This window comes from Microcaecilia unicolor, chromosome 1 (assembly GCF_901765095.1).
Source record: "Microcaecilia unicolor chromosome 1, aMicUni1.1, whole genome shotgun sequence".
Classification (NCBI taxonomy): domain Eukaryota; kingdom Metazoa; phylum Chordata; class Amphibia; order Gymnophiona; family Siphonopidae; genus Microcaecilia; species Microcaecilia unicolor.
This window is the reverse complement of record NC_044031.1, coordinates 406872070-406884264: the sequence shown is the minus strand read 5'-3', so window position 1 is coordinate 406884264 and position 12195 is coordinate 406872070. Positions and strand designations below refer to the sequence as shown.

General features: G+C 39.8%; 1 protein-coding gene across 1 annotated transcript in view; it reads right to left on the bottom strand.

The window, feature by feature from the left end:
• Nucleotides 1–8148: 8148 nt before the first annotated feature.
• KDM1B (lysine demethylase 1B) overlaps nt 8149–12195 on the bottom strand; it is a 173600-nt gene continuing 169553 nt past the window's right edge. Inside the window, 1 exon segment of the mRNA XM_030211446.1 lies at nt 8149–10395. Within this exon segment, the coding sequence (XP_030067306.1) occupies nt 10312–10395 (84 nt within the window). The 3' untranslated portion in view covers nt 8149–10311.

The window sequence follows — 12195 nt, the reverse complement described above, 5'->3', positions numbered from 1 at the left end:
AGATCATGAACTCCTGCTCCATCTACTGGATTCTATTGGTATAGGAGGGCCAGTTTTGCATTGGTTCAAGGGTTTCTTGACCTCAAGGTCCTATCAGGTCATGGTGAATTCCCACACTTCTGAACCGTGGAATGCTTCCTGTGGGGTCCCTCAGGGCTCTCCCCTCTCACCTACCCTATTCAATATAATGATGATGCCTTTAGCCACAGCACTTGCAAATCTGGACCTCAATCCTTTCATCTTTGCGGATGATATTACAGTCTATATCCCTTTTCAATCCACAGTATCAGAAGTTGCCAACCTCATAGATGCCTGTTTCTCCACTTTAGATCAATGGGCCAGGGTGTTTCGCTTCAGGCTAAACAGGGAAAAAACTCATTGTCTCATCCTCTCGTCCATGCACGCTCATGTAACTGACACAATGCTTCCAGTTCAGGGTTCTGCCCTCCCGATTGCCAACAGCCTGAGACTTTTAGGAGTGCATCTGGACTCACATCTCCAGCTGGTTGATCATGTACACTTGGAGGCATATTTTCAAAGCACTTTGGGAGGCTAAGTTCCATAGGTTTCTATGGAACTTTGGGAGGCTAAGTGCTTTGAAAATGAGCCTGTTGGTCTCCAAAAAAATGTTCCAGGCCATGTGGAGGCTTCGGCGCATCAGATACCTCCTTCCCAGAGACTTGTTTCGTACCCTTGTCCATTGGCTTGTCCTATCCCACCTGGATTATTGTAGTGGTATTTAGGTGGGTTGCCAGGCCTCCTTATTGAAAACTTTCCAAACGGCTCAGAACACTGCGGCGAGGCTCATCCTAAATGAAAGGCGTTTTGCACACACCGACCCCCTGCATTTTAAACTTCATTGGCTGCCAGTACAGGAGCGAATTGCTTTTAAGATCTGCTCCCTAACACATAAAATCATCTATGGGGCTGCCCCGGAATACATGCTCCCCTTGATCGACCTTCCGCCTAGAAATGCCAACCCTGCTGCCCGGTCCTATCTCCACCTTCATTTTCCGAATTGTAAGGGAGTCAAGTATAAGAAAATCTTCGCCTCGTCTTTCCGTTATTGGAGTCCCAAACACTGGAACACGTTACCTCGTCACCTTAAAACTCAAGTGGACCATGCCCTTTTTAAGAAGTTGTTAAAGACATTCCTCTTTGCTAAGACTTATCCCTCAAGTTACCATGTTGATTAAAGCATCCCTTGTCCCTTACCCTACCTAGTTCACTTTGTTAGTTTCTTCCCTCCTACTTACTTCTTAATGTTTGCCTAAGCTGTTAAGTTTGTACTCTTATTTAATGCTCTGTAAGCCACATTGTGCCTGCATGAGTGGGAAAATGTGGGATATAAGTATCAAATAAATAAATAAATGTAAGGACTTCCAGTGAGAGAAGATCACCTTCAATGCCAAAGAGACCATGGCACTAACAAGAGCCCCCTCACTAGGAGTTAACTGACCCCCAAAGGACTGTTCCCGAAGAATCACAAATTGATAAGAGATGGAGCCAGGGAGGGGAAAAATGGCTACCAGCTGAGACCAGACTTCTGACCAGTACTTATGAAGGCACACACATTCAAATATAAGATGCCTGAGAGTACCCGTTTGGGAGTGACAAGACCAACAGACAGCTGGACTACAGAGATTAATAACATGCAACTTATACGGCGTCCAGAGGGTGGTTTTTAGCATCTTCTGGAAGTTTAGGTGGCTGTAGGTTGTTTTCATTGCTTTTGGTAGCGCGTTCCACAGTTGTGTGCTTATGTAAGAAAAGCTGGATGCATAAGTAGATTTGTATTTAAGGCCTACACAGCTTGGGTAGTGTAGGTAGAGATGTGATCGTGTTGAATTGGAGGCGTTTTTGGTTGGTAAGTCGATTAAGTCTATCATGTATCCTGGCGCTTCACCATAGAGAATTTTATGAACCATGGTGCAAATTTTAAAGGCAATGCGTTCTTTGATTGGGAGCCAGTGTAGTTTTTTTCTGAGGGGTTTTGCACTTTCGAATCGCGTTTTTCCCCAATATGAGTCCAGCTGCTGTGTTTTGAGCGGTTTGAAGTTTATTTAAGGTTTGTTCTTTACATCCTGCATATATTCCATTGCAGTAGTCTAGTTGACTGATTACCATTGATTGTATCAGGTTGCGAAAGATATCCCTCAGGAAGCACTGTTTCACACATTTGAGCTTCCACATTGAGTTGAACATTTTCTTTGTGGTGGATTTTACTTGGCTCTCCAGTGTAAGGTTGCGGTCTATTATGACGCCCAGGATTTTCAGGCTGTCTAAGATGGGGAGGGTGTGACCTGGGGTGTCGATGCTTGTGGGGTTGTCCGTGCTGTATTGGGACAAGAGGACAAGGCAGTGTGTTTTTTCTTTATTGAGTTTTAGTTGAAATGCATTGGCCCATGAATCCATGATATTCAGGCTTAGCTCGATTTTGTTGGCGATTTCTTGCAGTTTGGCTTTGTAAGGGATGTAAATTATTACATCGTCTGTGTAGATGAAAGGGCTGAGGCCTTGATTGGCTAGGGACTTAGCTAGTGGGATCATCATTAAGTTGAAGAGGGTCAGTGATAGCGGTGATCCTTGTGGTACTCCACAGTTTGCTTTCCACGGTGATGAGTTTGACTTTACTTGATATGATCTTGTGGTTAGGAAACCTTTAATCCAGCTGAGTATGTTTCCACTGATCCCGAACTTTTCTAGTAGACTTATTGTGGTTTACCATATCAAACACACTCAACATGTCGAATTGAAGGAGGAGGATGCTTTTGCCTATTGCTATTTTTTGTTTGAATTTGGCTAGAAGAGTGAGCAAAACTGTTTCGGTGCTATGGAGGGGGCAAAATCCTGATTGTGATTCATGTAATATTGAGAATTTATTTATGTAGTCTGTGAGTTGTTTGGTTACCATGCTTTCCATCAGTTTAACTGCCAATGGGATGGATGCTACTGGTCGGTAGTTGGTGATGTCGTCTGTTTTTTTTCTTGGTGTCTTTTGGTATTGGGGTGAGTAGAATGTTGCCATTTTCCTTGGGGAAGCGACCTTGTTGTAGCATGTGGTTTAGGTGGGATGTGAGGACTGTTATGAAGCGTTCCGGGGCGGATTTCAGTAGGCAGCTGGGACAGGTATCTAGTTTGCAGTGAGAGTTGGAGAACTTCCTGATAGCCTGGGTAACTGTTTTGGCAGTCAGGGGGGCAAAATTTGACCAGGTTCGGTGAGCCAGGTATTCAACAGGGGTTTGGTCCAGCTCGATAAGGAAGTTTTCGATGTCAGTATTGCCTTGTGGTAGCGGTGTTGCGTAGATTTATGATTTTTTCATTAAAATATTTGGCGAGTTTGTCTGCAGGTGAGATGTCTGTGTTCGTTGTACTGACCATGTTGGTATCTAGGAATTTATTCACAAGCTGGTGTAGTTTTTTCGTGTCTTTGTGATCTATCCCTATTTTGGTTTTATATGATCTTTTGGTCCGTCTTATTGCGTATTTGTATTTTCTTAGTGCTTGTTTCCAAGCGTTGTGTGTAAGATCATCTTTTGTTTTATTCCATGCTCGTTCAAGTTTCCTGTGTTGTGTGTTGAGTTTTTTTCAGTTCTTCATTGAACCATGGTATTGCGTTGTGTTTGTGCGAGGTTCTTGTTTGTAAGGGTGCTATTTCATCTAATATTTTTTTTGCATCTTTTGTCCCAGTCTGTGAGGTAGTGTATGGAGTCCGTTTGTGTTGTCCAGTCGTTATTGTACATCATCTGCCAAAGCATGGCTGCCTGCAGACAGAAAGAGCTCAAGCAAGCACTGCCATGGGCTCAGATGTATAGTGGCTCTTGGATTAAAGGATAGCTATCATTGGAAGCTGCTATTCCCACATGGTGCTCAAATGCTGATCCTTTGTTGCATCACTACCGCATGCCAATCTCAGTGCTCAATCCTTCGATGATGATGGCTGACATCAGGCGTTTCCTCCTGTTCAAACATGCAGACATGCAAAACTCTGCACCCTCCAGCCCCGGCAGATCACAATCCACCTCCTTCTGCTGACCACATCAGGACCCATAATGCCCCAGCCTAAAGTCCTAATTTTCACTTATCAGTTTGTAAAGTTTAAAATTATAACATTTAAGAAACTAAAACAAACCCTAGCCAAAGGATATTAAGCTTAGTTTCTAATCTAAAAGAATGCCAAGGTAAAGAGGGATCTAAATTTGTCCAAGTATCAATCTAGATACAAGAGACTGATTCCAAGAGAGCTCAAGGACATTCCCCATCTACCCCTGCTCACCTAGTTGACCAGTTCTCCAAATGGGCCCAGGAGCTAAAACCAGGATTGCACTGCTGTTATTGGCTGGCCATCTATCACTTGCCGGAGATGGAAAAAATGAAGAGGAGCTGGCTGCATAGTGCCCTATATAGGGCAGGACTCACAAAGAACAAATTGACATTGGTGAAAGAGAAATATTACAAAACCACTAGTTTATTCCCTACTTCAACTTTTTGTTTTAGGGCTTGCAGTTTCCTGCTGCTGCTGCTTTGGAGTTCCAGTTCCAATTGATTGAAATCCATCTTTATAAAAAGCTACAGTGTTATATACACCTTCGTTCACAAGCAGCTGGGTGGTGTTTCACTCCCCATCCCTACTATTTTGATATCCCCCTCCCAACATAGCCCAGCAGTCATTGACGTTTCTTAGCTAGAAGGCTCAACTGCAGCACATCCAGTACATGGTTAAAAAGGACCATAAATCCAGCCTTTAGGAATTATCATTGAGTGATGATTGGGACTCCCTCTCAACAGGGGCTGCCAATACTGCCTCTGCAGGATCCCTTGCAAACCCAAAGAATTAAGGTCTTGCACACAGCAGTATGCAATTTGTTACTAAGATAAAAAACCTTACTCAGCTGTTCCTTCAGCCATGCCAACATTTAATTTTAGCCAGAAATTTTTCATATCATTACAATGTAGGAATCAAATGTACCATAAAGGGTTGTGGGAATGAGGAAAAAAATTGAAGTAATGACTAGTACCCTGTATAGTGCAAAAAAAAAATCCAAATTTTAAAAGAAATCTCCAGTAAATTAGTAGACTAAGGGGCTCATTTTCAAAGACTTAGATTTACAAATTTTCATAGGTTACAATGAGGCTCAAGAGAAAAATGTCCAAAAAGTGTTAATAAAGCATCATTTGGACAAATTTCTTCTCAAAATGTCCAAATCAGAATTTTTGAAACCTATTTTGCAGATGTTTATCTATGCAATTTGTCTGCAGTGCATCTAAATCACAAGGTGCCATTTTGAAGGTGGGGATTAGGGTGTGCCTAACACTTGGATGTTTTACAGCCATAATGGAACAAAGCCAAAACCTCTAGGGTAAAAACATCAATATTTTGGTCTAGACCTGTTTTTCTAACAAATACGACACAAAAAGGTGCACTAAATGACCAAATGACTACTGGAGGAATTCAAGGATGACCCCTCTTACTTCCCTCAGTGGTCAGTGACCCCCTCCCCCCCAAATGTGAATAAAAATAGTACTCACCAGCCTCAGATATTATACCATTAGAGCTGAATGCAGGTCCCTGGAGTAGTATACTGGTGGATGCAGTGTGCACTGTAGAGAAGTAGACCCAGGCCCATACTTCCTACACTTGTGGTGGAAACTATGAACCCTACAAAACTCACTAAAAACACACTATACCCACATATAGGTGCCCCCTTCACCCATAAGGGCTAGTGGGTTTTGGAGGGCTCAATAGACAAGATAGGGGAGCAAAGATGAGATGTGTACCTGGGCATATTTATATGAAGTCCACAGCAGTGCTCCCCTATGGTGCCCCATTGCTCTCCTGGTATGTCTGGGGGACCAGTCTGCTAAATCTACTGGCCCCTCTTACATCCTAATGGCTGAAGTTTGTGCATTTCTAACTGATGCATTTTTTAAATTCAAAAATGGCCTAAAAATATAAACACACAAAGCACAAAACCTTGTTTGAAATGGTATTTTCACACACACAAAAAAAAACAATTTTTGACATTTTTCTTTTTTCAAAAATGGTTGCATTTGCTATTTGGATTTTGGACGTTTAGTGCAAAACATCCAAGGTCCGACTTAGATGCCATATCGAAAATGCCCCTCCACGTAACTTTGTAAGTCTAAGTGCTTTGAAAATCCACCTCTAAGGGGCTCGTTTTCAAAACAGAAAAACATCCAAAAAGCGGCACATGGACTTTTTGCCAAAACGTCCAAATCGCTATTTTTGAAACCCATTTTTAAGCTGATTTTCTATGCAGTTCATCTAAATCTCAAAGGGGCCTGTTGGAAGCGTGTTTTGGACAGTACTATAGTGGGCTTATGATTTAGACATTTTTCTGTGATAATGGAACATTGTAAAAACATCCAGGGCAAAAATTAGGATGTTTTAGGATGGACCTGTTTCAATAACGACTAAGTGCCAAAAAGGTGCCCATACTGACCAGATGACCACTGGAGGGACAAAGACATGACCCTCCCTTAATCCCCCAGTGGTCACAGACCCACTTCCCTAAGAAGTGAAAGTGACAGTACATACCAGCTCTATGACAGCTGCATATACAATGGCCATTCCTCTTACAGCAACACGCAGGTCCCTAGCATAGTCTAGTGGTCGGTGCAGTGGACTGTAGAGATGGGGAGCCAGGCCCATATCCCACTATAACTGCTACACTTGTGATGGAAATACTACAAAATACCTATTGTACCTATATATAGGTTATACTTGCAGGCTTAAGGGCTATTGCAGTGGTGTACAGTATATTTTTTGCTATTCCTGGAGGGTTCACCATATATAAGGGAGTTATGGTGAGATGTGGACCAGGGACCTTGTTTCTAAAGTCCACTGCAGTGTCCCCCTAGGGTGCCCTGCTGCTCTGTTGGGATGTCTGTGTGGCCAGTGTACTAAGAATCCTGGCCCCCAGCCATCCCAATAGTTTACTTTTGTGCATTATTTTCCTAGGAAATTATTATTTTTTTTAATGGTACCAAAAGATAGATGCACTGAGCACAAAAGCATCTAGAAAACAGCAATTTTCAAAACAAAGAATTTTTCTGGTTCGAAAATTGCTATATCTGCCACTCGATTTTTGGATGTTTTCAGCAAAACGTTCTAAATCGGACTGAGATGTCACACTGAAAATACCCTCTAAATTATCTGATAGTTCAAAAAGAATGTATGTATGTATGCAGGAGCACAATCTTTTGAGAAGCTTGACTCACAGTCCTACTTAAATTAGATTAAGTTTCAGGTAAGAGTTTACTAAAGTTAACATTTGTAGTACAGACTGGAGCCTACTGTTAACCCTCAACTGTCCAAACCATAATCCAAATTTTTTCTAAAACTGTTCCTCCACCCTATGCCCAATACCTAAAATGGTAGGGTGAATGCAGGCCAGCCGAGCTCCAGTCATTTATACTTTGTAGCTGAAGCAATACTGAATTGAGTAATTTTTAATACAAATGGCCAAAAAAGCACAAGCAGCCTTCAAGATTGAGGGCGTCTCAACTTCACTTTAATAATCAGACCGACATGGTTCGTGTTTCGGCGAGGAATGCCTGTGTCAGGTGTCTAGGTAAATAAACATCAATAAATGAGTAAACAATATTTAACTTAAAAAAATATAAACATGAATCTTAAATATCAGAAAAAAGAATATACATAAATTAAATAAAACCATCTTCATCATATAAAAACTTAAAACATACAGAATGGTAAAATACAAAATCTTACAAACCATAAGGAGATTTCTGATTTAAATGCAAAGCCAAAAGATAACAATAAATGGAAGCTGAATGTATCTCATATCCAATGATGGTATCTCAATCCAAAGGATCAAATCATCCGGTGAAAGTACACAAACTCGTCTTTAAAAAGACAAATCTGCAAGAGACTAAAGTGGCAGAGAAAATCAATATAGAGAAAAATATTTTAAAATGGTTGCAAGTGACGACGCACACATTCCTCGCTGAAACACAGACCATGTCGGGTCTGATTAATAAAATGAAGTTGAAACGCCCTCAATCTTGAAGGCTCCTTTTGCTTTTTTGGCTATTTGCTTCCACTTTTGTGCCTTTGGATTCCATCTCCTTTGTATTCTTTATTTTTTATAACACAAATGGCCAACATATTGTTTCCAGTTTTATTATACAGGTTTGAAAGTCACACAGAAGAGTTATAAAATCAATCATGTTCTGCATCCAAACCCCACTGATAACATTTTAAGGCAAAAATAGATATTTCCTACCCTATTTACACACACATACAATCTGTATATACATAGCAAATAGTTAAAATTAGAAAAACAGACCACCATAGTTTAAGTCTGACATAATAAATGTTTAAAGTGATCTTCAGGGGCTTAGAGGCCAGTGTGAAATCTCATAATACATTTGCTAATGGACTGTAGAATGCACACATGAATACAACTGCAATGCAGGCTCTGTTTATCTGTCCTGCAGTGTGATCTTTCCACAGCACAGATATTATGGTAGTCCACATCTCTTCATTTTACACCAGGTGGTTTTGGGCCTGGGTTTTAAGTGTTTGATTAAATATATAACTTATTTGTCATGTATGACTTTTCTAATGGTGTAAACACATTATAAAGAATAGGTTGTCCTTCTGTTTGTGGAGGAATTGGAGACTGCAAACTGTCAACACTGGTTCCTATACACTGCAAGCTCTTAAGATACGACATTAGCAATGGATTTTCATTTCTTTCTTTTTTTTTTTTTTACCACATAGGTAGGCCTTTTGTGTATTAGGAAAGTACAGTTCTGCTCTTTCTTTGACCCAAACTGCCAAATACGTTTTCTGAAATCTACAGCACTCAATTCATGAATGAGATCAGTATTAATGTGACACAACAAAAATAATGACCATTAGGCCACTTTAATCAACATTACTATAGCATCCATAAAACAAAAAGCATTGCACTTGCTGAAAACAAACCTAAGATCCAAAGAGTTTATACTGCTGAATTATAAATCTAGCTTTTTCTTAGTCATGCTGTATCCTTTCAACAAACCACTATTCAACTTTAAGTATTACTTTTCATCAGTAATAAAAGCGTCTTGCTCTATTACACAACACACACACATCTTACATTTCTGGTTTGCAGAATATAAGAACAGCATTCTATTGCTTGAATGGTACAATTACAGCCAAAATATTCCATCTTTGTGTCACTGATCTCATGCATTCTCTCCAAAGGGTACTTTTCAGGACAGAAAATGAAAAACAGAAAAACATGCTTTACTAAGTACAAATCTGTTCATACTCAAAACACTGTACATACAACATTGTTCTTACTTTCCTAACAGCTTATTTAACCAATTTCACTTTTTTAGTTAAATAAGTAAAACCAACCACCAAACCTAATTTTGTTAGTTAAAAAACAAAAAAAAAACACACCAATGTATGTCTTTTCAAATCTTGATGTTCAAAACCAAACATTGATAGGTTTGCTTCTTATCTAAAATGGCCCACTCTGCTGAGCCATTGCATAATTTAAAGAGGGAAAAGATTAATCACCTGAACATCTACCAAAATGAAAACAATGCAAAATATATGTGAAGCCCAAAGAAATGACCACTGTCATTTTCTTTCTGAGGACACGTGGTAGGTATCACTCATATCCAGTAGGGCTGTACCAAATATTCATATTCGATTCGGCCCCGAATATATCATTCATATTCAGACAAATAGTGATTTAAATTTGAATATGAATAATCCAGGGCTATACTGTGCTAAATCTTATTAAATAAACGCGATCTCCAATTTCAAACTGCTTCTTTTATTATTTATGTTAAAGCTCAATGCCCATTATTTGTATTTGGCAGAATAATATTTTTCTTTATTCAGATATGCTATTCGGTACAGTTCTAATATCCAGTATTTTTATTCACAGTAAGCTAATTACAGCTTTTATTTCAAGCAATGATTATATTTTTTGAAAGGCTGGCTGAGGAAAAGGAGGCATGTATCCTCAAAAAAGTGTCACCATCGTTAGTAGCAATGAGGTAATGTCAAATTCCTCCTCCACCCATCTTCTGTGTACAGAGATCCACAGTAGCAGGATTGTTCTAAGATCACCTAAGGCCTCTATTGCAAGAGGAAACAGTAGATCTGGCACATGAGCATGGTAGATTAGTTCATTGGTGGTTGCATAGGAGCTGATGTGAAGAATAATCTTGAGCTGTACTTCTTCTAATCTCTCCCACCAGTCTTTTTTTTTTTTTTTGAACACTAGAGAAAATGGCAGAAAATGCAGGTTCTCGGTACAATATTTAAGATGCAGCTATTTTGCTTGCTTCTCGCACACCACTGAGGTATGCTCCTGTGACAGTCTGTGGAAAATGTCTGTTTGTAGCCTGCAATAAAACAGAAATAATTCTTAGCAGTTTTGATATTATGTTCAGTATTTATTTCTGTTCTAGAAAATCTTTTCAAGAGACATCAATAAATGGAAATTCTTGGCTACTTATCTCAACCTATGGCTGCCAAAAACTATATTTTATGTGTGCATCATCTTTATTCAAAGACCATAACAAATCTCTATAAAGCACATAAAATGTCCTAACTTAGCCAATACAGTAACAATCTATACCCATTCTCATTTTCTAATTTTTCTCTTAAAGGAGGGTGGGGCAGGGAAGGGAAGGGAGTATCACCATCTTTATTTTACAATTCCAGAGTATTCAATAGCGCAATCCTCCCTGTCATGAACAATGACCCCAGAAATTACTTCCATACATTAATAAACTTTTACATTCTCCCAGCGTGCTCCAGCCATCCACGCCATCCACAACAGGTTATGCATTTGATTTCTCCAAAATAGAAGATCCATGGGAGTATCATTAGTTCATTCTCTCAAGATGCACTTCTTTGCAATCAGACAAGCTTCCTGCACAAAATCTGTGTCCCAGAGCCTAATGTAAATTACTCCCCCATATCTGACATATTTCAATATTTTTACCCATTCTAACCCTCATTAAGCCTCTAAATAATCCCATATGTCCTGCCAAAAGTTTTCTACAGCAGGGCATTTTTAAAGGTTCTTTCCACATAAGAACAAAAGAGTAGCCGTACTAGGTCAGATCAATGGTTCATCTAGCCCAGTATCCTGTTTTCCAAACAGTGGCCAAGCCAGGTCACAAGTACCTGGCAGAAACCCAAATCATGGCAACAGTCCATACTACAAATCCCAGGGCAAGCAGTTGTTTCCCATGTCTGTCTCAATAGCAGACTATGGATTTTTCCTCCAGGAATTTGTCCAAACCTTTTTTAAACCCAGATAAGCTAAACGCTGTTACTACCTCCTCCAGAAAAGAATTCCAGAGCTTAACTATTCATTGAGCGAAAAAATATTTCCTCCTATTTGTTTTAAAAGTATTTCTATGTAACTTCCTCGAGTGTCCTCTAGTCTTTGTACTTTTGGAACGAGTAAAAAAAAAATCTATTAACTTCTACTCATTCTACTCCACTCAGGATTTTGTAGACCTCAATCATATCTCCCCTCATCTGTCTCTTTTCCAAGCTGAAGAGCCCTAACCTCTTTAGCCTTTCCTCATATGAGAGGAGGAGTTCCATCCTCTTTATCATTTTAGTCACTCTTCTTTGAACCTTTTCTAATTCCGCTATATATTTTTTCAGATATGGTGACCAGAACTGAACGCAATACTCAAGGTGCGGACGCACCGTGGAGCGATACAAAGGCATTATAGTATTTTAGGTCTTATTCCCCATCCCTTTCCCAATAATTCCTAGCATCCTGTTTGCTTTTTTGGCCACCTCTGCCGCACACTGAGCAGAAGATTTCAGTGTATTATCTACAAAGACACTCGGATCTTTTTCTTGAGCGCTGACACCCAAGGTGGACCCTAGCATCAGGTAACTGTGATTCGGATTATTCTTTCCAATTTGCATCACCTCCCATTTGTCCATATTAAATTTCATCTGCCATTTGGACGTCCAGTCTTCCAGTTTCCTAAGGTCTTCCTGCAATATTTCACAGTCCGCACGTGTTTTAACAACCTTGAATAGTTTTGTATCATCTGTAAATGTGAACACCTCACTCATCATTCCGATTTCCATATCATCATTTCTAAATATGTTAAATAGTACTGGTCCCAGTACTGATCCCTGTGGCACTCCACTGTTCACTCTCCTCC